The sequence below is a fragment of the Aotus nancymaae genome, unplaced genomic scaffold, assembly GCF_030222135.1.
Source record: "Aotus nancymaae isolate 86718 unplaced genomic scaffold, 86718_ANA_hifiasm-v0.15.2.pri h1tg000003l, whole genome shotgun sequence".
Taxonomy (NCBI): Eukaryota; Metazoa; Chordata; class Mammalia; order Primates; family Aotidae; genus Aotus; species Aotus nancymaae.
In genome coordinates, this window is record NW_026988414.1 from 10,622,610 (window position 1) to 10,649,439 (window position 26,830).

General features: G+C 38.7%; 1 protein-coding gene across 1 annotated transcript; it reads left to right on the plus strand.

Moving 5' to 3' along the window:
- On the plus strand, positions 1-20,648 carry LOC110568965 (N-acetyllactosaminide alpha-1,3-galactosyltransferase-like 1). The gene is given in 5 exon segments (XM_064376627.1): positions 1-15; positions 11,456-11,506; positions 19,568-19,638; positions 19,795-19,867; positions 19,870-20,648. Coding segments are annotated over 5 exon segments (801 nt in total). The 3' UTR covers positions 20,461-20,648.
- Positions 20,649-26,830: the final 6,182 nt, after the last annotated feature.

A 26,830-nucleotide genomic window follows, 5' to 3' on the forward strand; every position in this document is an offset into this window, starting at 1 on the left:
ATGAAACCTCACCAGGTATGAGGCATAGGTAGTACCAGGGCTAAGGGAGTATGAAAGAAGTATGGCTCAGGGAGGTAGAAGAAGCCTCAGAGAATCTGACTCTGAACTGAGCTTTGACAGGAGAGAAGGGGTCACTGTGAAGAGTGGATGGAATGAGGTTTCAGAGGGGAAAGCAGCTAGTGTAAAGCCCAGAGTGCTGCAATAAGACTTTCATGGAAACCCACAGGAATGGTACTAAGGCTTTGGGACCAGATGAAATCACCTGGCAGAGCCTGTGTGAAAAGAGCTGGCTGACCACCCCATATTCACCCAGCATTTCTGGTGCTCTCTCTCCCTTCCCAGCAATCCCTGATCTCCTTTAGGGAATTTATGTGATTTCTATGGAAACTGGTGCCATGCTTGAAGCAAGTACTCTTAGCTAAATCAATCAATCAATCAATCAGCACTTTCCATTCCTCTGGTGACAATGATTGATTAGAGGGTGGGTAGGTAACTTAAAGTAGTCCAAACAAAGTTAATTTTAGGTCTCCTACTAGAAATTAGGACGCATGTAATACTGGAGGCTGCTGGATAAAGGAAGTCCACTTTAGGATGAAATTGACAATAGGAAAGGAAAAACAGAGACACTGAAGGAAACCCAGGCCCTGGTGATAACCTTGAGCCATTGGATCCAGCCTTACCTAAGCTCTGCACCGTCTGTGGGCTCTTCAAATGTATGGGCCAATAAAGTCCCATGATTGTTTAAGTCAGCTGGAATTGGACCCTCTCTTATTTATAACTGATAATATCTCCACTGAACCCCTCTAGGATTATTAGTTTCTTAAAGGCAGGGCCATAGTCTGCCATTGCATCAGCTCTAGCACCTACTGCATCACCTATCTCGGAAGCACTCCTTAACAAATATTTACTGAACAAATGAATGAATGCACCAACGTCCATTCCAATCGTGCCTTACAAGAAATGCTTTGCTTTAGTTTGAAAGTTTTACATTTTTTATTATTAACTATGTGTCCTATTAAAAAGCAAGTGTTTGGATATTTAACACCTGAAACTTTTCCTCCTGTAATACACAGTATGGGAACTCAGGAGTATGGAAACTCAGGAGTTGCAGCTTGGGCTGTAGGCTTAAGCTCCAACTTCGTGCCATAAGCTGGTGTGTTCAGTGCTACTTCAAGGTCAGCAATGTGTAGAATAAATTTGCTTCATCAGCCTAGAGCAGTGGTTCTCAGCCTGGGAATCGCTCGCCTCTCCCATCCCACAGGACATTTGGCAGTGGCAATGTCTGGAGGTATTTTTGGTTGTCACAGTTGGTGGAGGGGTGGGTGCTATCTGCATAGTGGGTAGAGGCCAGGAATGTTGCTAAACATCCTGGGCAACATAGTGAAGCCCCGTTTCTACACAGAATTAAACAAAGAAATTAGTCAGGCATGGTAGAGTGTGCCGCTAGTCCCAGGTACACTGGGAGGAGGCTGAGGTGAGAGGATCACCTGAACCCAGGGTTCAAGGCTACAGTGAGCTATGACTGTACCACTGCTCTCCAGCCTGGACAACAAATTGAGGCCTGTCTTAAAAACAGAACAAAACAAAACCAGCCAAGTGCAGTGGCTCTTACCTGTAATTACAACACTTTGGGAGGCCGAGGCAGGTAGATCACTTGAGGTCAGAAGTTCAAGACCAGCCTGGCCATCATGGTGACACTCTGTACTGAAAATACAAAAATTAGCCAGATGTGGTGGTGGGCACCTGTAATCCCAGCTACTTGGGAGGCTGAGGCAGAAGAATCGCTTGAACCCAGGAGGTGGGGGATGCAGTGAGCTGAGTGCCACTGCACTCAATCCAGCCCAAATTACAGAGCAAGACTGTCTCGAAAAACAAAACAAAACCAAAAAACCATCCTATAACAAAGAATTATCTAGCTCAATGTGTCATTAGTACCGAGGTTGAGAAACTCAAATGTAAAATTTTCTTGGACTTCATTAATAAACAAACATTAGGAACCAATATGTATTACACTCGCCCATCTCTACCCTGGGAATAGTCCCCTGATCGGGCATCAAGAGCCTCTAACTCATTCACAGCTTTAGAGAACACAAAAGTAGTTCTCTTTACTGGACACCAGAGGGCAGAAATTTCCAAAGACAACCCTGTTTTCCTAAGAGACTGCAGTGATTAAAAATATCCTCTTCCAGAGCTAGTGAAGACTCTGCATATTTGTAGACATAGATATTAATTTTGCATACAAATGAAAATGGCAATTAATATTTAAAAGATATGGCTATAACAAAACAGCCTTATTAAACTAAATGAGTTTAACAATTAAAGTAAGCCTTATCTGTCTAAATCCCAAAAGGAGTTTATTGGGAGGCTACTGGAGAATTCTGTGAATACAGGGAGCATTGATAGGCAAGCAGTAGTGTGCTGAAGCCAGCTCAGACTGGCTTGTGAGAGCCTATTATAATCAATACTTCCCAACTCCCTGTTCAGTGACATCACTGTGATCGCTTGAAATAGGCTGTGGTGGGAGTATTTACACCATAGGAGTCATCAAACACCACCAGAGCTCTTTTTCCTTTCCTTTATTTCCTTCTTTGTTTTTTAAAGTGTCAGGTGTTAAAAATTTACCAGTATATTACTGCAACCAGTCTATGAGTAAGAACCAGGAAAGCTTAGGGACCTTGACAACTGAAAATTGTGGACTCTCCCTAGAGGTCTGCCATTAATACAAATCAGTTCCAACTGTCTCCAGTCTCAGTTTCTTCCTTCAAAATTCTAAATTCCCAGGAAAGAAAACCCCAAAGTCACAACACCACTTCTGCTCCCAGCAGCTGTGCCCTGGAGTATGTTTACTGGAGAATGATTACACTATGGGCAGCTCTCAGAGAAGCACATATTATTGTGAGCTGGATATCTACCCTCTAAAAGTATCTACCACTTTCCACTTATGGCTATCTGGCTGTCAATTACTTCCTCCCATACATCTAAAATATTCCCTTACCCTGATCCAAAAATGTTATATACTACTCCAGCATAGTCCCCTCTCCTAATAGACCACTGAATCCACCGCTTATGCCAGAGGCCAGGCTGCTACTCAGTCTACTTCTCCAGATAATAATCATTTCTCCTTTAATCCTTTAGACAGTTTGTCTGACTGTTCTGCAATCTGTGACATAAAGGGTAAGTTTAGTTCATATCCAAACACACTACAGTGACAGACAAGGAAGAAATAGAAGGGAAAATTGTAGTAACTCCTACTTAAAAGAGGAAAATGATGGTTCCTTTCTCTGGAATTCAGTGGGTCTGTGCTGTAAGTTTCCAATTAAAGCTAGCCACATTCTTCAACTGCCATTCCAGTCTACTTCAGACCCATTCTTCAACCGCCATTCCAGTCTACTTCAGACCCATTCTTCAACCGCCATTCCAGTCTACTTCAGACCCATTCTTCAACTGCCATTCCAGTCTACTTCAGACCCATTGAACTATGTAACATATGACTGGTTGTAAGGGCTGTGGCAGGGTAACCTGTCTACAGCCTGGACCAGGTAAAGCACTTTCACTTATCCAGGGTCCCACTGAAAGCTCACTTCTTTTAAGTTTATCAAGTAAATGGCAAGCAGCTGGACACCCACATGTGTGGGACATTGCCTCCAAAACTCAGACACCTGCAGGAGTTAATGCCTCTTTCATAGAAATAGGGGGCATGAAACACTGGTTCTCAAACTGGGCTGTATCTTGGAATTACCTGTAGAGCTAATATTGATGCCTGGGGTCCCACCCAGAGATTCCAAGTCAATCAGCATGGGGTGAAGCCTGGACACTGGGATTTTTACCAGCTTCCAGGGTGATTCTATAATAGTATGCAGCAAAGTTTGAGAACCACTGGCACAAAATACAGCAACTTGCCCTGTGATTTCCTAGGTGTAGTTTCCCTTGTATTTTTATTTTTGGGGGATTTGCTAAACTTCTTGAATCTGTAAGTTTATAATTTTATTTTAAATCAAATTTGGAAAGTTTATGGCTGTAATTTCTTTAAATTTTATTTCTGCTCCATTTTCTCTTGTCTCTACTTCTGGAAATCCAATCACATGCATGTTAGACAGCTTGATATTGTCTCATAGGTCACTGCAGCTTTATTTATTTTATTAATTATTTTCGTCTCTTTTTCACATGGGATGTGAAAAAGATATGAAAGATAAATCAATATTATATCTTTCATTTATCTGACTTTATTCTGCAGGATTCAATATTTAAATCCATTCAATAATAGTTTTATTTCAAATGTAATACTTTTAGAGTTCTAGAATGTTCACTGTTTTTATAGCTTCCATTGATTTGCTGAGAATTCCTATCTGTTCATTCATTTTGATAAAATTTTCCATAAAGTCCTTAAATGTTTTCATAATAACTGCTTTAAAGTCCTCATTTATCACTTCCAACATTTGGGTTATATTGGTTTCCTAGGTGGAAGAGAGTATTGACTTAAAGGGGCATAAGGAATGGGATCATGACAATGTTCTGTACCTTAACCTTAGTTAAGGTACAGAACATGTATATATGTATACCTTAACATGTATATATGTATAACAAACTCAAAGAAATGTACAATTACTTCATGTAAATTGTACCTTAATTAAACATTTAGTATACATTTTTTAAAACACCCCCAAAACAAAAGATGCTTAAATAACCTTTTATTTTAATTGTATTTTTAATTTTTGAGACAGAATCTCAATCTGTCACTCAGGCTGTAGTGCAGTGGCATGATCTCAGCTCACTACAACCTCTGCCTCCTGGGTTCAAGCAATTCTCATGCCTCACCCTCCTGAGTAACTGGGACTACAGGTGTGCGCCTGTTTATATCTTTAGTAGAGACAGGGTTTCACCACATTGGCCAGGCTGGTCTTGAATTCCCGGCCTTAAATGATCCACCTGCCTTGGCCTCCCAAAGTGCTGGGATTACAGGCATGAGCCACTGCACCCAACCTGAACCTTTTTTTTTTTTTTTTAATGGAACAAAAATCCAGTCTCTTGATAATGATAAAGAGCAGCTACTGACACATGAATTCTTATTATTGCATCTAGTTATTTTATCATCAAAAGAGAATCTGATGACATCATCAGAGAAGACAAAAAATAACCACAGAAACTGTAGAGACATAGAATCAAGACAGGATATCTGATTCATGATTTTTCAAGGGTCTCAAATTGTCCTGCCCGAAAAGTGTCAGCCCTCCTAAGATTCTTCACATGTATTCTCAAACTACTCTACCATAAACGTTAAGAGTCTCCAATAATCTATATAAAAGTCCTACGTGACCTTAGGAAAATAAAAGGTAAGAGATTATCCTTGATTTTAACTAAATTGAGACACAGCCAGTTCCTTTTCTGCACATAGACAATTTCATATTGCGTAGATTAAATAAGGAGTTTTGTAAACTTGATGGCAAAAAGTCCAAGGTCAGTGCACAGATAACCTGAAAATTACAATTGAGCCTCCAGCCAGTGCTGTGAATCAATTTTATATTCACATGCTTTTGAGATGGGCCACATGTTTTACCTTTCTGTCAGTCTTATCACCTTTCTTGGAAGGATCAACCTCCTAATATCATGTAACTAAAAATAACAAACAACTTCCTTTATGAGTATACAACTAACTCTTTAGAGTCCAGGTAAGTATCTTCATAAACACCTCTTTTCACTGATACCTCCCCTCGCCCCCACCCCAGTGAGTTAGGCTGGGAAGTGGCATTTTTACGTTTCTTTTCTGTAGGTAAAGGCCTCTGTAATTTAGAAAAGACAAATGAAAGTTATGAGATCGTTTGCATTAAGGCCAGCTAAGGCCAGTAATACCCTAAAACTTTCTACAGCAAGCTCAAAACCAAGTGTCTCCACTGACTCAACTCTATTTTCTTATAGACAGATATCCAAGAAATAGTAGTGCCTTAATTGCTAGTCAGTATCTATTAAGTCATCTAGCTGAAGTCACAAAGAGGCAGGCCTTACCACAGCTTACACTGTATACACTGTACTTCATTTAATCTTCCTTCATCTGTTTCTTTTTTCTCCCAGGAAAGAATGAAATACAAAAGAAAAATAATTCTATTGTTATTGATTATATTGTCTTTATGGGCCTTGTATACAGAGTATTATTTCAGGTAATTACAAAAACTTAATTTTTTTCTGATGTTTGGTAAGGACCTGGTATATCAAAAAGGTGGCAAGTTAAACCCTTGAATAAATCAGCATCCAAATGTATCAACCCAAATATATCCAAGTGACATCAAAATATATTAGCATAAACAAAGCCTTCAGCATCTAAAGCTTTTGTTCCTACTGAGATCAAGGCTAAAGATAATTTATGTGGGCCCCCATGTGTGAAGAGAATAAGCTACCAGTGACTGTGGCAATGCAATGTCAGTAAATGTTAGAGAGAAACTGCCATTTTGAAATAGGTGACATCTCCTTTAAGAAACATCCCTAATAGGCTGGGCACAGTGGCTTACGCCTGTAATCCCAGCACTTTGGGAGGCTGAGGTGGGAGGATCACCTGAAGTCAGGAGTTCGAGACCAGCCTGGCCAACATGGCAAAACCCTGTCTCTACTAAAAGTACAAAAATTAGCTGGGAGTGGTGGTGCATGCCTATAATCCCAGCTACTGGGGAGGCTGAGGTAGGAGAATTGCTTGAACCTGGGAGGTGGAGGTTGTAGTGAGTGGTGCCACTGCACTTCAGCCTGGGAGACAGAGTGAGACTCCATCTCAAAAAGAAAAAAAAAAAAAGAAACATCCCTAATGTCCTAACATTGGTGACTTCAGGCACTACATATAGTATTTGCCCTCCACAAATTTGAGGCAAGTAGAAAGACTTTGTTGACAATTAGCAAGCTTCACTGATCTAATTATATTAAGTAAGCTTCTTTTTTATCTGTGTCTCAAAGAATTAAGTTGTGGATGTTGTTGTTTTTAAGATATAGCATATGAGGTCTTTAATTGTGATGATTCTTATGTTCATTACTGTATCTCTAGAACCAACAATATACCTGGCACATAGTGTGTGTTCAGTAAATATTTGGTAATATTAGGTAATAAAATAAATGGATTGATGGATTCTAGCTCTAGTCATCTTACATGTGGACCCCTTTTATATACATTTAAGAGTAATATGATGCTTTTCATTTATCCTAAGCACAGAGAAACTACAAAGGATGTATCACTGCTGGTAAGTCTTTATTTTCAAATATGTGACCTCTTCTTTGAGGAGTAAACTGAGGGGAGGGCAATGGAGCACCTGTGGTTCCTTGGTTGCTGCAGGCAGAGTAAACCAAAGCAATTTTATGAACACGTTAGAGATAATTTGCTTAAAATCAGAATGCTAGGAACCTAAGCCAGAGCAGACTGGAGAGTGCCATCTCTGATAGAGGGGTGGGAGCTTGTTAGAGGAAGTATATTCCAGGAGCCAGAACCCAGCCTCCAGTAACATGTGGCCCTTTAAAGCTCTGGGCAAACATAAAGGAATAAAGACTTGGCTAACAGAGTCTCAGGAAATCATATTAATATTAACCACATACCACCTAGAAGATCATCCCATAGGAATGTGTCCAGAGAGGAAAACTTTCCCAAAGATTGGGCAAGATACAATATTATAATATGTTCTTCAATTTCTCCTATGCTTATGGGAACCCACATGTGAAGTGAAGAACAACTTTTCTTTCTGATGCTTGATGTGTCCAGGGTCCTTGTCTCTCTGATGATGCTATAATTTACAACACCCCCACTAACACCATGACCATGGGTGGTTACCATGGGTGAGGACCATGGGTGAGCTGTGTTATGCATGAAAATAATATATTAAGAAGTTATGGCCAGGTGCAGTGGCTCACACCTGTAATCCCAGCACTTTGGGAGGCCGAGGCAGGTGAATCACGAGGTCAGGAGTTCGAGACCATCCTGGCCAACATGGAGAAACCCTGTCTTTACTAAAAATAGAAAAAATTAGTTGGGCGTGGTGGTGCATGCCTGTAATCCCAGCTACTCAGAAGTCTGAGGCAAGAGAATCGCTTGAACCCAGGAGGTGGAGGTTGCAGTGAGCCTAGACTGCACCATTGCACTCCAGCCTGTGCGACTGAGTGAGACCCCATCTTGGGAAAAAAAAAAAAAAAAGAAGTTATGTTTCCCCAATATACAGCCATGGCAAACAGGAGACAGTAATGTTCAACAACCTGTAAACAGCAGGAAACCCCTAGGCAAAGATGGGAATATTCAAGGAAAAACTGCTGCAGCAGAGGCTGGGATAAGAAATAGATTAAAATGTTTTCTGTCAAATGCATATGTGTATGTGTGTGTGCGCGCGCATGCATGCGTGTGTGTGTGTGTGTGTGTGTATATATATATATATATTTTTTTTTTTTTTTTTTTTTTGAGACGGGGTCTTACTCTGTTACCCAGGCTGGAATGCAGTGGCACAATCACAGCTCACTGCAGCCTCGACCTTCCAGGCTCAAGCAATCCTCTCACCTCAGCCTCCTAAGTAGCTGGGATTACAGGTATGCACCACTACACCTGGCTAATTTTTGTATTTTTTGTAGAGACAGGGTCTCACTATATTGCCCAGGCTGGTCTTAAACTCCTGGGCTCAAACCATCCTCCTGCCTTATCTCCCCGAAGTGTTGTGATTACAAGTTTAAGCCACCATGCCCAGACTGCCAAATGTATTTAATGTAATACATTCTGACAATAGTTCTATTATTAATATTAGTTCATCTTGCATCAGGATTCTGTAGCCTTAACATACCAATACTCATCACTCAAAAGCACAGCTGTCAATGGTAGTGGGTATTTGAGTAGAACATCATGTCTTAGTCATACTCCTAACATTGCAGTTATTCCTATTTATAGGTATAGGACAGAATGTCTCATGACATAGGATTAAGCAACATAGCTACCCAATCCTTTCATTAACTCAGCCCAGGATCAACTCTTCAAGGGTGCCCTAGCTCTACAGCCACGGTGCCCTTAGAGTATACAGCAAAAAGGAGGAAGAAGGATTCAGTCAAAACCACTTGTCTTTCCACTTACTATGTGACTCTGGAAAAGATATTAATAATAAAATCTCTTTATACCTCTGTTTCTTTAATAATAATAGTACCTCATATGTCTGCTCTATGGATTAAATTAGGAAAGTATTAAATAAATAATAGTCATCTAGGAGATTAGGGAACTTCCCTTAGGAAGGGATATTTAAAATCAGATTTTTTTGGGCTGGGTGCAGTGGCTCACGCCTGTAATCCCAGCACTTTGGAAGGCTGAGGTGGGCAGATCACTTGAGGTCAGCAGTTCAAGACAAGCCTAGCCAACATGGTGAAACTGCATTTCTACTAAAAGTACAAACATTAGCCAGGCATGGTGGCACATGCCTGTAGTCCCAGCTATTTGGGAGGCTGAAGTGAGAGAATCATTTGAACCCAGGAGGAAGAGGTTGCAGTGAGCCAAGAGAATGACACTGTACTTCAGCCTGGGCAACAGAGCAAGACTCCATCTCCAAAAAAAGTCATATCTGAAGGCTATGTAGGAATTTACTGGCTGAAGTAGTGGCATGCTTAAGGAAATGAAAGGCCAGTGAGTGTGGAAAATTATCATGGTAAGGGCTTGATAGGAGATGTGAGCTGGAACAGTGTAAAAGGCCAGGTCATGCAAAACATTGGATCATATAATGTGGACACTCAGGGCAAGAGGAAGCCACTGAACAGTTTTTTTTTTTTTTAAGATGCAGTTTTGCTCTTGTTGCCCAGGCTAGAGTACAATGGCACAATCTTGGCTTACTGCAACCTCCACCTCCCGGGTTCAAGTGATTCTCCTGCCTCAGCCTCCCGAGTAGCTGCAATTACAGGCATGCACCAACACACCCGGATAATTTTTGTATTTTTAGTAGAGAAAAAGTTTCTCCATGTTGGTCAGGCTGGTCTTGAACTCCTGACTTTGTGATCCGCCCACCTTAGCCTCCCAAAGTGCTGGGATTACAGGCGTGAGCCACTGCACCTGGCCCATTGAACACTGTTAAGCAGAATAATGACATGGTACAACTGGAGCTTTGGAAACATGATATTGGAAGCACAGTGGAAATATGGAGATTGGGTTAAAAAGGGGCAATGCAAGAACAGACAGAGAGGGCAACACCTTGTTGATTCTGGGGAATATGGGGGTTCATTATATTACTCTCTTCACATTTGTGTGCTGTTGAGATTTTTCATATTCTAGAGTCTGTCTTCTTTTTAAGTTTTTAGAGATAGGGTCTCACACTGGCGCCCAGGCTAGAATGCAGTGACTTGATCACAGTTTGTTGTAACCTGGAACTGCTGGGCTCAAGTGATCTCTCCTGCCTTGGCCCTTCCCAGAGGACTGGGATTACAGGTGTAAAGGCACCGCACCTGGCCCAAAGCCTTCTTTTAAAGTATACGAACAGTAAGACCAATTAGGAGGCTACTGCAGCAGCCCAGACAAGAGATGATAGGGACTTGAAGTCATGTGGTGGCAGGGAATGGAGCCAGGTAATGGAGTTGAGAGATGCTTTGGGAGGTAAAGCCAGCAGGAGTTAGTGATGGATTGATGTTAGGTAGCATTCTGAGTAGAGAATGACTCCACCTGACAATCCAGGTGGATCCAGTAATGTAAGGCACCATAAGAAGAAAGCTACTTTTGGGAAGATGACTTTTACATCAAACATTCTCATTTTTTAGTGTCTATGCAAAATGCAAGTAGAGAACTTCAGAACAGTTAGATATTCGAGTCGTAAGTTCATGGGAGAGGTCTAAGTTGTAGGTAAAAATGTGAAGCACAGGAAAGTGCCAGAAGAGAGTGTCACATGATAAAATAGAGGACCCGGGAGAAACCCTTTGGGAAGAGCTGTCTAATCAAGGCTTCTGACAAATCGGATATTTAAGGCTAACCTTAGAAAGAAAGTAGGGGTATATTTCCATTGTGAAAAAAGAAAAAAAGTTCAGTGCTATAGCTACATTTGGAGGAAAGGTGGCAGAAAGTTGAGGAAGATTTCATCTGTTGGTCACTATTTTCTGTGTGAATTAGAAGAATAAGGATGAGAACTCTGGAAACACATAAAGATTTTTGGGCAACACAAAGACTTAAGTTGAGGTGGGAAACCATGATTTTTTCGTGCCACCACCATCAAAGTTCATCATTGTTTTTCTTACTGCTTCACTCTTATTTTCATTTTGTGTCTTATTATAATATAGCCCATGACTTGACAGATACTCAATTATGTATAGTAGATAGTTTGAGATAATTGAGTATCTATCAAGTCTTGGGCTATATTGCAATAAGATGTAAAGTGCAAAATATCTACTATATCTACTATTATCTACTGTATCTACTACATATCTACTATATCTACTATAGCTACTATTCTAGTAGATGTAGTATGACTATTTGCATTATTTTTCCTTATAGGTCTCAGAAAAACCAACCGGGATTACAGCTATCAGATTGGTTTCATCCCAGGTAAGAATCCAAAGCTTGCACATGTGACATTAATCCATATACGTTAACAGATGGCCACAGTACTACTAGTGGCATTCCAATTGTTGGAGAGTTGATAGATCTCTGATTGCAACGTTTCAAGATATAAGCAGTGGTCAAGAGCCATGGGAGCTGGACATTTGGACCTACATCTTCCATGAGTGCAAACTTAAATTACATAAACTCAAAGGTCCTAGATGCCAGGCCAAAAGTGTAAGGGTATATTTAAGATTATTTGGTTGAGTCTTCTCATTTCACCAATGAGACCTGAAGCCCAAAGGAGACAGACAGGTGAGCTGTCTGTGCACTTCCTGCATTAGTCCAACAGACTTCCTCTGGCCTCTCTGTTTTTATCTTCTCTTTCCACCCATCCATCTTTCACCCTGATGCTACAGTTTTTAAGGAATTTCCCTAATTAAACTTTAAAAGGAGACATCCAGGTTATGATCATGACTAAATAATGGTTCATGACTCATCTTCTCAACACTGTAACATTTACCAGAGTCCAATCAGGGCACAGAAAGCACACCAATTATTTAAACAGATAATTTAATATAAAGAATTGTTAACGGCCAGGCACGGTGGCTCACATCTGTAATCCCACCACTTTGGAAGGCCAAGGCAGGTGGATCACTTGAGGCCAGGAGTTCAAGACTAGCCTCGCTAACGTGGTGAAATCCCGTCTCTACTAAAAATACAAAAAGTAGTGAGGTGTGGTGGCAGGTGCCTGTAATCCCAGTTATTTGGGAGGCTGAGGCAGGAGAATCGCTTGAACCCGGGAGGCAGAGGTTGCAGTGAGTTGAGATCGTGTAATTGCACTCCAGCCTGCTGGGTGACAAGAACAAAACTCCACCTCCAAAAAAAAAAAAAATAAAGAGAGAATTGTTAAGTAGTATAAAGTTGTTAACTAGGGAAAGGAGAGACTGAAAGAGAACTAAGGGATCAGGGAGGGTAACAACTACGGAAACTATTCTTAGGGTTGAAGAAACAAAAGAAGGAAGAGGTTGAAATTCCTTCTTTTTTTACCTCAGTTAAAATGGGCAAAGACCCTATTTCCAAATAAGGTAACACTCCAAAGTCCTAGCTGGAGATGAGTTTGGGGAAAAATCTATTCAGCCCACTACAGGTAGGGATTACATTAAACCTGTAGATCACTTTCGGGTGTGTTGCCATCTTAACACTATTAAGCTTTCTATTCAATGAATGTGGATGTCTTTCCATTTCTTTAATTTCTTTCAATAATTTTGTTTTTAGTTTTCATTGTACAAGTCTTGTGCCTCCTTGCTTAAATTTTTTCCTAAATATTTCCTTTCTTTGATGCTATTGTTTTCTTCATTTCATTTTCAGGTTGTTCATTAACAGTGTATGGAAACACAAATGATTTTTGCATGTTGATCTTGTCTCCTGCAACATCTGTTGGCTCTAATAGATTTTTTTTTTTGGTGGATTTGTTAGAATTTTCCATATATAAGATCACGTCATCTGCTAGTAGAGATAGTTTTACTTTGGATGCTTTTCTTTTTCTCGTCTAATTGTTCTCGCTAGAACATCCAGTAAAATGTTGAATAGAAGTGGTAAAAGGGAGCATCCTTGTCTTGGTTTTGGCTTGGTGGGAGTGTGTTAGTTCGTTATCATGCTGCTATAAAGAACTGTCTGTGGCTAAGTGCAGTGGCTCACACCTGTAATCCCAGCACTTTGGGAGGCTGAGGCAGGCAGATCACCTGAGGTCAGGAGTTCGAGACCAGCCTGACCAACATGGAGAAACCTGTCTCTACTGAAAATACAAAATTAGCTGGGCGTGGTGGTACATGCCTGTAATCCCAGCTACTCACGAGGCTGAGGCAGGAGTCGCTTGAACCCGGGAGGTGGAGGTTGCAGTGAGCTGAGATTGAACCATTGCACTTTAGCCTGGGGAACAAGAGAGAAACTCCATCTCAGAAAAAAAAAGAAAAAGAAAAGAACTGTCTGAGACTGGGTAATTTATAGAGAAAAGAGGTTTAATTGACTCACAGTTCCACGTGGCCAGGGAGGCCTCAGGAAACTTAAAATCATGGCAGAAGGGAAAGCAAACACATTCTTTACATGCAGCAGAAGAGAGAAGTACAGAGCTAGGTGAGGGGAAAGCCTCTTATAAAATCATCAGATCTCATGAGAACTCACTCACTATTATGGGAACAGCATCGGGGAACTGTCCCCATAATCTAATCACCTTGCACAAAGTCCCTCCATGACACGTGGGGATTATAGGAACTACAATTCACGATTAGATTTGGGTGGGGGCACAGCCAAACCATATCAAGGGGAAACTCAGTCATTCAACACTGAATATGATGTTAGCTATGGGTTTTTAGTAGATGCCTTTTATCATGTTGAGAAAGTTTTCTTCTATTCCTAGTTTGTTGAGTATTTTTATCATGAGAGGGTATGGGATTTTGTCAAATGCATTTTCTGCATTAATTGAGATGACCATGTGGGTTTTTTCATTCCATGAATCTAAACATTGATTGATATTTGTGTCGTCAACCACTCTTGCATTTCTGGGATAAATTCTATTTGGTCATAGTGGGATTTTAATATGCTTCTGGATTCAGTTTGCTATATTTTATTGAGGATTTTTGCATCTATATTCGTAAGGAATTTCAGTCTTTAGTTTCTTTGTGGCTTTGGTTTTTGGCTTTGGTATCAGGGTACTATTGGCCTTGAAGAATGAGTAGAAAGTGTTCCCTTCTCTTATATTTTGTGAAAGACTTTGAGAATAATGGATGTTAACTATTCTTTAAATGTTTGGTAGAATTCACCAGTGAAGACATCTGGTTTTAGGCTTTTCTTTGTTGAAAGGTTTTTTTTATTACTAATTCAATCTCTTTACTTGTATAGATCTATTCAGATTTTCTATTTCTTCTGGAGTCAGTTTTGAAAGTTTGTGTATTTCTAAGAATCTGTCCATTCATCTATGTTATCTAATTTGTTGGAATATAATTGCTCATATTATCCTCTTATAAATCCTTTTTATTTCTGTAAGGTCTATAGTAATGTCCCCACTTTTCCCAATTTTAATAATTTGAATCATCTCTCTCTTTTTTTTTTTTTGGCCAGTCTAACTAAAGTTTGTCAATTTTGTCAATCTTTCCAAAGAACCAACTTTTGTTTCATTCATTCTATTATTTTCCTTTTCTCTATTTCAGTTGTCTCTGCTCCCATTTTTATTATTCCCTTCTTTCTGTTTGCTTAGGGTTTAATTAGCTCCTTTTCCCCCTTAGTTCCTTAAAGTGGAAAGTTAAGTTATTGACATGAGTTCTTTCTTCCTTTTTAATATGGGTGTTTACAGCAATATTTTTCTACTGAGCACTGCTCTTCATTGCATCCCATTAGTTTTGGTGTGTTGTATGTTCATTTTTATTCATGTCAACATATTTTCTAATTTCCCTTGTGATTTCTTCCTCAACCCATTGGTTGTTTAAGAGTGTATTGTTTAATTTCTACATATTGTGAATTTTCCAAACTTTCTGTTTTCAATTCTGAATTTCATTTTATTGCTGATGAAAAATACACTTTGTATATTTTTAATCTTTTTAAGCGTATTGAAATTTTTGTTAAGCCTAACATATGGTCTACCCTATAAAATGTTCCTTGTCTGCTTGAAAATAATTTTTCAAGCATTCTGTTATTGGGTAAAGTGTTCTGTTTGTGTCTGATTCTTTTCTCTGCCTGCTCAAATCTGCTACTAAAACCCTATAGAGAGTTTTTTATTTTGTTTATTGGACTTTTCAGCTCCAGAATTATTTCTATTTAGTTCCTTTAAATAATTTCTACCTCTTTTTTAAAATTAAAAATTTTTTCTTCTACCGTGTTAGGTATAAAAATTTATTTTTTAATGAACAAATAATTATGCATATTAATGGGGGTACTCAGTGATGTTTCAAAACATATAATGTATAGTGATCACATCAGGGTAGTTAGCATATCCATCATCTCAAACATTTATCATTTCTTTGGGTTAGGAACATTCAATATTCTCCTTCTAGCTATTTGAAACTATATATTATTGTTAACCCTAGTCATCCTATAGTGCTATAGAATAATAGAACTTATTCCTACTATCTAGCTGTAGTTTCATATCCTTTAACAAATCTTTCCCTATCCTTCTTCCCCCACCCTTCCAAGTCTCTAGTATCCTCTGTGCTACTTTCTACTTCCGTGAGATAAACTCTTCAGCTTTCACATGAGTGAGAACATGCAGTGTTTAGCTTTCTGTTCTTGGCTTATTTCTTTTAATATAATATCCTCCAGTTCCAGCTATGTTGCCATGAATGACAAGATTTTGTTCTTTTTATGGTTGAATTGTAGTCCATCATGTATATATCACATTTTCTTTATCCATTCATCTGTTATTGGACACCTAGGTTGATTCCATATCTTGGCTATTGTGAATATTGCTTCAGTAAACATGGGGGTGCAGATGTTTCTTTGATACACTGATTTATTTTCATTTACATAAATATCCAGTAGAGAGATTGCTGGATTATATAATAATTCTATCTATAGGTTTTTTTTTTTTAGAATCCATACACTTTTTTCCATAGTGGCTGTACTCCTTTTCATTCCCATTAACAGTGTCGAAGAGTCACCTTTTCTCCACATCCTGTGCCAGCATTTGTTATTTTTTTGTCTTTATGTTAATAGTCATCCTAACTGGGGTGAAATGATACCTTATTGTGGTTTTGATTTGCATTTCCTTGATGATTAGTGATGGTGAGCATTTTCCCCATATATTTGTTGGTCATTCATAAGTCTACTTTTGAGAAATGTTATTCAGATCATTTGCCCATTTTCCAATCAGATTTTATTTATTTTTTGCTGTTGAGATGTTTGACTTCCTTGTATATTCTGAATATTAATTCCCTGTTGGGTGAGTAGTTTGCAAATATTTTCTTCCATTTTGTAGGTTGTCCTTTTACTCTGTTGATTGTTTCCTGTGCTGTGCAGAAGCTTTTTAGTTTGACACAATCCTACTTTAAAAATTTTTCCTTCTGTTGCCTGTATTTTTGAGGTCTTAATTATAAAATCTTTTCCCAGACCAACATCCCAAAGCATTTCTCCTATGTTTTCTTCTAGTAGCTTTAGAGTTTTGGGTCATAATTTAGGTCTTTGATCCATTTTGAGTTGATTTTTGCATAGGGCAAGAGATGGAGGTCTGGTTTTATTCTTCTGCACATGAATATCCAGTTTTCCCAGCATCTTTCCCCAACATAAATTCTCAAAACCTTTGTCAAAAATTAGTTGGCCATAAATTTTGGGATTAATTTCCATAATCTCTATTCTGTTCCATTGATTTATGTCTGTTTTTATGCCAGTACCATGCTGTTTTGGTTATTACAGCTTTGTAGTATATTTTAAAGCCAGGTAATGTGATGCCTCCAGCTTTGCTGTTTTTGCTCAGGATTGCTTTGGCTATTTGGGTTCTTCTGTGGTTCCATATTGCAGCACTGTTTACAATAGCAAAGACTTGGAACCAACCCAAATGTTCATCAACGATAGACTAGATCAAGAAAATGTGGCACATATACACCATGGAATACTATACAGCCATAAAAAAGGATGAGTTCACGTCCTTTGCAGGGACATGGATGAAGCTGGAAACCATCATTCTCAGCAAACTGACACAAGAACAGAAAAACAAACACCACATGTTCTCACTCATAAGTGAGTATTGAACAATGAGAAAACATGGACATAGGGAGGGGAACATCACACACAAGGACCTATTGGGAACTAGGGGGGCTAGGAGAGGAATAGCAGGGGGTGAGGGAATTGGGGAGGGCTAACATTAGCTAAAACACCTAATGTAGATGACGGGGGGATGGATGCAGCAAACCACCATGGCATGCGTATGCCAATGTAACAATCCTGCACCATCTGCACATGTACCCCAGAACTTAAACCATAATTATAGAAAAAACTTTAGGATTTTTGTTATATCTATGAAGAATGTCATAGGTATTTTGATAGTGATTGCATTGAATGTGTGGATTGCTTTGGGTAGTATTGTCATTTAAGTAATATTAATTCTTCCAATCTATGAGCAAGGAATGGCTTTTCATTTGTATCCTCTTCAACTACTTTCACCAATGTTTTGCTATTTTCCTTATAGAGGTCTTTCACCTCCTTGGTTAAATTTATTCCTAGATATTTTAAATTTTTTTGGTAACTGTTGTAAATGGGATTGCCTTCTTGATTTCCTTTTCAGGTAGTTCATTGTTCATAAATAGAAATGACAGTGATTTTTGTATATCAATTTTGTATCCTGAATTCATTTGATCAGTTTTAAGAGTTTTTTGGTGGTGTCTTTAGGCTTGTCTATATATACAATCATGTTGTCTGCAAATAGGACAGTTCGACTTACTCCTTTCCAGTTTGGATACTCTTGATTTCTTTCTCTTACCTAATTGTTCTGTCTAGAACTTCCAGTATTAAGTTGAGAGTGGGAGAGAATGGGCATCCTAATCTTGTTCCAGTTCTTAGACAAAAATCTTCCAGCATTTACCCATTCAGTAAGATGGTTAGCTGTGGCTTTGTCATATATGATCTTTATTGTGTTGAGATACTTCCCTTCTATACATAATTTATTGAGAGTTTTTACTATGAAGTGATATTGAATTTTATAAAATGTTTTTTACTGATCTATTGAAATAATTACATGATTTTTGTCATTCATTCTATTAATGTGATATATGATGTTTATTGACTTGTATATGATGAACAGTTTGTCAGTATTTTGTTGCGGATTTTTCCATCTATGTTCATCAGGGATATTGGCCTGTAGTTTTCCGTTTTGTGTGTTTCTGTGTGTGTCTGTGTGTGTGTGTCTGTGTTTGGTGTTGGTATCAGGATTATGTTGGCCTTGTAGAATGAGTTAGGAAGAATTCACTCAGTTTCAATTTTTGGTGTAATTTGAGAATTACTATTCTTCTTTAAAGATTTAGTAGAACTCAGCAGTGAAGCCATCTGGTCCTGGACTTTTCTTTGTCGGGTTTTTTGTTTATTCATCTTGTCCCTTGTTATTGGTGTGTTCAGGTTTTTTAATTTCTTCTTGGTTCAATCTTGGTGGTGGTACATGTTAAGGAAACTTTCCATTTCCTCTAGCTTTAAAATTTATTGTCTTATAATTTTTCATAGGAATCTCTAATAATCCTTTGTACTTTTGTGATATCCATTGTGATGTCTCTTTTTTTTTCCTGATTTTATTTGGTCTTCTCTCTATTTTTCTTACATAGTCTAGCTAATGGTTTGTCAATTTTGTTACCTTTTCAAAAAATAACTTTGTTTCATTTATCTTTAAGTTTTAATTTTTCTTATTTTTGCTCTGATTGTTATGATTTCTTCCCTTCTACTAATTTTGGTTTTCTAGTTCCTTGAGCTGTGTTAGGTTGTTTATTTGAAATCTTTCTAGTTTTTTGCTGCAGGCACTTATTGATATAGACTTGCCTCTTAATACTGCTTTTGCTTGTACCATAAATTTTGGTGTGTTGTGTTTCTGTTTTTGTTTCAAGAATTTTTTTTTTTTGAGACAAAATTTTTGTTGCCCAGACTGGAGAGCAGTGGTACAATCGTAGCTTACTGCAGGCTCAAACTCCTGGGCCCAAGTGATCCTCCCATCTTGGCCTCCCAAGTAGCTAGGACTACAGATGCATACCACCATGCCTAGCTATTTAAAAAAAAATTGTAGAGATGAGGTCTCACTATGTTGCTCAAGGTGGTCTCAAACTTTTGGCCTCAAACAATCCTTCAACTGTGGCTTCCCAAAGCTCTGGGATTACAGACATGAGCCACCATGCCAAGAAATTGTTTAATTTCATTCTTAATTTCTTCTTTTACCCATTGGTCATTCAGGAGCATGCTGCTTAATTTTCATGTATTTGTATAGTTTTGAATGTTACTCTGGTTATTGACATTTAGTTTTATTCCATTATGGTCAGTTAAGATATTTATATGATTTTAACTTAAAAAAATTTGTTGACACTTGTTTTATGTTCTAATGCATAGTCAATCCTGGAGAATATTCCATGTGCTGATGAAAAGAATGTGTATTCTGCAGCTGTTGGGCAAAATGTCCTGTAAGTGTTAGATTAATTTGACCTATGGTGCAGTTTAATTCCAATGTTTCTTGTTGATTTTCTGTCTAGATGGTCCATCTAATGCTTAGGATAGGGTGTTGAATGTAAGGCCAGTTAGTTTCTAGTAAAATAATTTTTTTTTTTTATGTTTCACAGATTTAGAAATCAGTACCTGAAAGAGTTCATACAATCTGCTAATAAGTACTTTATGACTGGCTACAAGGTTATCTTTTCTATATCTTGGTGGATGGCATCAACAAGCTACCTCGAATAGAGTTAGGTCCCCTTCGAACATGCAAAATATTTACTGTAGTAAAAGATCGTGCATGGCAAGACTTTAATTTCATATACATGAAGAACTTAAATGGGTATATCACAGATTACATCCAGCATGAAGTCAACTGTCTCTTCACTATGTCTGTAAACCAGATCTTCGAGAATGACTTTGGAGTAGAAACCCTGGGCACATCTGTAGCTCAGCTCCATGCATGGTGGTATTTTAAAAATGCTAAAGATTTCCCTTATGAGAGAAGACCTAACTCAGCAGCTTTCATCCCCTTTGGACAAGGAGATTTCTACTACCATAGTGCAATTTTTGGTGGCACACCCCAAGAGGTTGTAACCTTCATTAAAGAATATCAGAAAGGAATTGTTCAGGATACCACAAATAAACTTAAGAGCCTATTTGAAAGCTACCTAAACAAATATTTTTTTGTTAAGAAACCTACTAAGCTGTTATCACCAGAATATAATTGGGATCCAAAGTTTAGAACCCCTCCACAAATTAAAAAGGTTAAGATAACATGGCAGTCAGAAAGGTGATGGTTATACTATTAGGTTTACGGATTAACAAGGGAATCACAGCAATTTCTCAAGTTAAAATTCATGAAAGTTTTTAGCTTTTTAGAAACTTATAAAAATGTACAATCTTCCAAAATAAATTATGCTTCTCTTTGCAATTTTGAACTAATTCTACCTATGCTGAATGAAGAATAAATGGATAATTTAATTTTATTACTTATGCAATGTGATATTATTATATATTATTATAAATAATGTGGAAATACTTTGGAGGCATAAAATCTTTTTATGAAGAAACACACCCAGACTCTAGCTCAGAAACATATATACATGTGTGTGTATATATATGAGCATATATGTGTGTGTGTGTATATATACATGTTTATATGTATATGTTTATACACAGATATAAAATATATATATATTTATATATGTATACATACATGTATAAACATGAGTGTATATATACGTGTGTGTGTCTATATATAGACACACACACATACGCATACACTCATGCACAGACAAAAACATGCATACAGACTATATCAAAGGGATCTATATAAGAAGAAAAATGAATATTCATCAATTCATTCATCAGCTATTTACTACATTTTTCAGTGTCTGGATATAAATTGCTTGTGATTAATCTTCTCAATTAGTATTCAATCTGTCTAGTACCTGATTGAACTAAGGTCAACTAGAGATACCTTAACTATATATCTTACTTTTATTGATACAAAGAGATGTTGAGTTCATATTTTTAAAAATGCTATGGGACTGTTTTTTTTAAATAGATATTTACTGAACTCCAAGGTAAATGTACTCTTTTGAGTGCAGTCAGGTATAAAAAAAAGCCATAATTTATCAGGCCGCGTGTGGTGGCTCATGCCTGTAATATTATTTTGGGAGGTGGGCAGATCACTTGAACCCAGGAGTTGGAGACCAGCCTGGTCAACATGGTGATACCCCATCTCTACAAAAATATAACAATTAGCTGGTCATGGTGGCAGGCACTTGTGGTCCCAGCTACTCAGGAGGCTGAGGTAAGATGATTGCTTAAGCCCAGGAGGCCAAGGCTGCAGTAAGCCTTACTCAAGCCACTGCACTCCAGCCTGAGTGACAGAGTGAGACCTTGTCTCAAATAATAATAATAATAATAATAATTTGTCCTCAAAGAGCCTACAGCCTAGCAAGGGAGAGAAGATTATCCACAAATATTTCTTTTGCAAGTTTAGAAGTGCTCAAAGTCACAAGGAAGACATAACCAAAATGCTATGATGGTTCAGTACAGGAAGCACCTGCCTCTATAAGAATATGTAATCATACTAATTATGTTTTCATAAATTTAGTGAGGCATCATAGCATAGTTATAAGAAGGCTAGGCATGGTGGCTCATGCCTGTAATCCCAGCACTTTGGGAGGCTGAGATGAGAGGATCACTTGAGCCTAGGAGTTGGAGACAAGTTGAGGCAACATGTGAGATCTCCATCTCTACAGAAGCCAAAAAAAAAAAAAAAGCTAGGTGTGGTGGCATGCACCTGTAGTCCCAGCTACTCAGGAGGCTAAAGTGGTAGGATTTCTTAAGCCCAGGCGACTGAGGCTGCAGTGAATCATGATCATGCCACTGCACTCCAGCCTGGGTGACAAAGCAAGACCCTGTCTCAAAAAAAGAAAAAAGGGTCGTGCCTTTAATCCCAGCACTTTGGGAGGCTGAGGTGGGCAGATCACTTGAAGTCAGAATTTCGAGACCAACCTAACCAACATGGTGAAACCCTGTCTCTACTAAAAATACAAAAATTAGCCTGGTGTGGTGGCCTGTGCCTGTAATTCCAGATACTTGGGAGGCTGAGGCAGGAGAACTGCTCAAACCTGGGAGGCAGAGGTTGCAGTGAGCCAAGATCACACCAATGCATTCCAGCCTGGGTGACAGAGCAAGACTCTATCATAAAGAAGGGGAGGGGAGAGGAGGGGAGGGAAGAAGTGGGGGGGAAGAAGGGATGGAGGGAGGAAGGAAGGAGAGAAACTTTGTAAGAACTGGAGGTTCTAAAGTCACAATTAGTTATTATTTTAATCCCCTTTAATGAGAGAAAATACTGAAAAAACTGAAGTTTAATAAGTATTCTACAAATGATAAGTATTATTGACCATGAAAACACTAAAATTATAAAGAATATTGATGATGACTGTTGCAGACAGACTCTACTACAGTCCTTAATGATTTAATTCTGGTATTCATGTCCTTATGTAATTCACCTCCCCAACTCCCTAACCTTGAGTGTGAATTGAATGTAGTGACTTGCTTCCAACCAAGATAACATGACAGAGGTGATGAGATGTCACTTTCACGGTTAGGTTACATAAGATTGTGACTTCTGTCTTGCTACTGGCTTGCTTGCTTGCTGCTTTGGATGTGGCAAGTTGCCATGTTGGAGGCCCTCAGCAAGGAACTGAGGGCAGTCTCTAGCCAACAGCCAGAAAGGAACTGAGGCTCTTAGTCCAACAACCCTTAAGGAACTGAATACATCTAACAACCACATCAGGGCACTTGAAAGCAGACCATCCTCCAGTTGCGTCTTCAGATGAGACCCCACTGGCAGCCAACATCTTGATTATAGACTCTTGAAAAACCCAGAAGCAGAAGATCTAGCCAAGCTATGCTGGTTCCTGACCTACAGTAACCCATGCCCCCTGTTTCCTTTCACTTCCCCTCCAACATCAGTGGCAGAAGGCACCCAGGTAGATGCTTTCCACCTCACCAGCAGTAGCAGAGATGCAGTAAGAAGCTCATCAGCACCAAGTGACCTGATGAGCAGACCCCAAGAAATATCCTCTACCCATAGGCCCAGCATCCTCCACCCATAAGCTGGTACTGGGGAGGGCAGAAAAGCACCTTCCATGCCCTCAGGTAACACCAGTAGGGATCAAGCAAGAGCCCCACTGGCACTGGCCATCCCAAAGGTCAGGTTCAGGGAAGCACTCACTGACCCATGGCCTGGCATCTCCCACACTTCACCTGTGGAACCAGGCCTGCAAAAGTGCACTCACCCCTGCAGGAAGCATCAGCAGAATCAAGCAGGAGCTTCAGTTGTGTCAAGTGAACGAAGAAGACCAGAATAGCTCTGTATAGGCTCTGACATGTATATTGCCATTGCAACCACAGCCTCAAAACTAGGCCAGGAACTATGCACTGTATTAGTAGGGTGCCCCATTGAAACAAAGCCAAAAGGATGGAGACACATATATACAGTCAGTCTTCCATATCCACAGGTTCCAAATCTGATGATTCAACCCACCAAGGGTCAAGAATACTCAGAAAAAAAAAAAATTATCCTGAATAAGTAGACTTTTTTTTTCTGGCCATTATTCCCTAAAGCATACAACATAACAACTATTCACATAGTGTTTACATTCTATTAGGTATTATAAGTAACCTAGAGATGATTTAAAGTATACAGCAGGGTGTGTGTAGGTTACATGTAAATACTATGCATTTTATTTAAGGAACTTGAACATCCACAGATTTTGGTATCTACAGGGGTCATGGAACAAATCCCTCATGAATACTGAGAATGACTGTGGGGTGTGTGTATGTAGTGATAACACAGAAAGAAAGGGAAAATTTATTACAGGAATTGGCTCACATTATTGAGACTGAGAAGTCCCATACTCTGCCATCTGCAAGCTGATGGTGTAATTCAGTTCAAACATTAAGTCCTGAGAACCTGGAGCACCAATGTCTGAGGGCAGGAGAAGATGGATGCCCCAGCTGAAAGAGGGAGCAAATTCACCATCTCTCTACCTTTTTGATCTACTAAGACACACAATGAATTGGATGATACCCACTCACGTTGGTGAGAGCAGATCTTTACTCAGTCTCACTGATCCAAATGCTAATCTCTTCCAGAAACACCTTCATAATCTCTTCCAGAAACACCTCAACCAGAAATAATGTTTTATCAGTCATCTGGGCATCCCTTAACTCATTCAAGTTTATATATAAAATTGACTAACATAGATTATATAATATATGATTCCATTTACATGACATTTTGGAAAAGGCAAAACTATAGAGATGGTAAACAGATCAGTGATTGCCAGGATCTTGTGGAAGGGAGGGCTAAATAACTGAAGCCAGGGGATTTTTCAGGATAGTGAAACTATTCTGTATGATTCTGTAATGGTTGATACTTTGTCATTATGTGAAATCCCACAGAACTGTACAGCATTGACCAGATCTTAATGTATGTAAAGTTTTGAAAAATCACATAGGGGGTCAGAAGATCACAGAATGGAATATAGGTTGTAACAAAAATAATCTAAATGTATTACAAATGCATGAAATGACCTCACTGAAGAGGCTGTGAGGAAAACATCCTGACCTAACTTTGGAAATAAGTGGAGACTGTAAGACTGAAAAGGAACTCTACATAAAGACTGGACTCTAGCTGGTCAAACTGTTGTTTCCATGGGGGTATGGGTTAATATTTCTGAAACCACCATACATGGACATACTGGAATCGAACAGTTTAGTAAATGGGTGATGGATGGTGGGAGCCATATTTCTTATTGCTGGAATGTGAGGTTACAGGCAAACCAGAGGAGGAGGCCAGAATGATCCATGTGGTAATGGATAAGAGTTGGAGACATCATTATGAACTCATGTTTCACTTAATATTGATACAAATGGGTACATGTAGAAATGTTTATAAACCTGTATATATACACAGGTTAGTAGAAACATATATTTCTTGTTCTGTCAGCTGAGAGGGGCTTAGAAAGGATGACACTCCAGTAGCAACAAATAGACCTAGAACCAAAATTTTGGTTTCTAATACCATTCTCCAGTAAAAGGAACCAGAGATCCTTGGAGAAATAGCTGATTCCAGAGCATGAGTATGGAATATGTACAGAAAGGGGGACATATTCTTAACCATTTCTGTACATTTTCCCAACTCATGCCAATCATCCCAAAATGATTATGGAGTATATTTTAGTGCCAGAAAGTAAGGAAGTGCTCAAAAAGAACACAGTGATAATGGTATGTCAAAGGCAAAAGAAGCCAACTAAAAAAGCTTCCACTGGAACAATTTGAGCAACAAAATAAATAATATAGAACTGAATTCTAACCCAAAATATAAAACAAATATCCATGAGTCCACACAGATATGAATAAATGAATGATTGCAAAAGAATTCCAAATAATTAATGTAAATACTCTCCCTCAAGGAGGTAGAGAATAACTTCCCATCCTTCTGGCTTAGTAAGTGCAGGCTGAACATAACAACTTCTGTCCAAAGAGAATAATATAGAAGCAGGGAGAAAGAGAGTAACTTTACTGTGGAGAAACTTGACAAAAACTACCTTAGCCAAGCGATTACGGTTAACATCAACCATGATAAGCCATGTTGATAGCTTGTGTCCTTCAAGTGATGTTATGAGAATGGCACTGTTACGGGTTCACTTGCGTCTCCCCCAAAAAAAGATGTGCTGAAGTTCTTTTTTCCCCCAATCAATTTAGAAAGTTTATTTTCCCAAGGTTAAGGATGCACCTGTGACACCACCTCAGGAGGTCCTGTCAATATATGTCCAAGGTAGTTGGGGCACAGCTTAGTTTTATATAATTTAGGGAGACATGAGACATTAATCAAAATGTGCAAGATGTATATTGGTTCAGTCCAAAAAGTCAGGACAACTCAAAGGGGCCTGGAGGAGGGAGGCTTTCGGGTCACAGGTAGATAAGAGAAAAAAGGCTGTATTCTTTTGAGTCTGATTAGCCTTTACATGTGAGAGGAGGGTAAATGAATAATCTCTTATGCCTTAGTCTGGCTTAGTGAATCTACATTTTTACATAAACAATAGGGCAGAGGAAGCAATCAGATACTCATTTGTCTCAGGTGAGCAGAGGGATCACGTTGAGTTCTGTGTTTCTCCTGCACCTGTGAAGATAAGCTACCAATTTACTTTGCCAGGGTGAAATTCAACAAAACTGTTTTAGGGAAAAGATCTTGAGGCCCACAAGAAATTTCCTTGTGGATAAATTATGAGGAAGGTATGTAGCTTTTTTAAAAAAAAATTTTGTAGCTATCTTATTTAGAAATAAAATGGAAAGCAAGTTTGCCTAACACAGCGCCCAGCTTGACTTTTCCCTTTGGCTTACTGATTTTGGGGTCCCAAGACTTATTTTACTTTCAAATTTCCATTCTTTTATTTTTAAAATCTTTGAGAGAAAGCATTTTAGAAGAAAATGAGTCTCTGGTCTCAGGTTTTGTTTACCAATCCTTGCAAATGTGACCTTATTTGGAAATAGTCTTTGCAGTTAAAATTAGTTAAGGTGAGGTCATTAAGGTGGGCCTTAATCCAATATGACTAGTGTCTTTTATAAGAAGAGGGA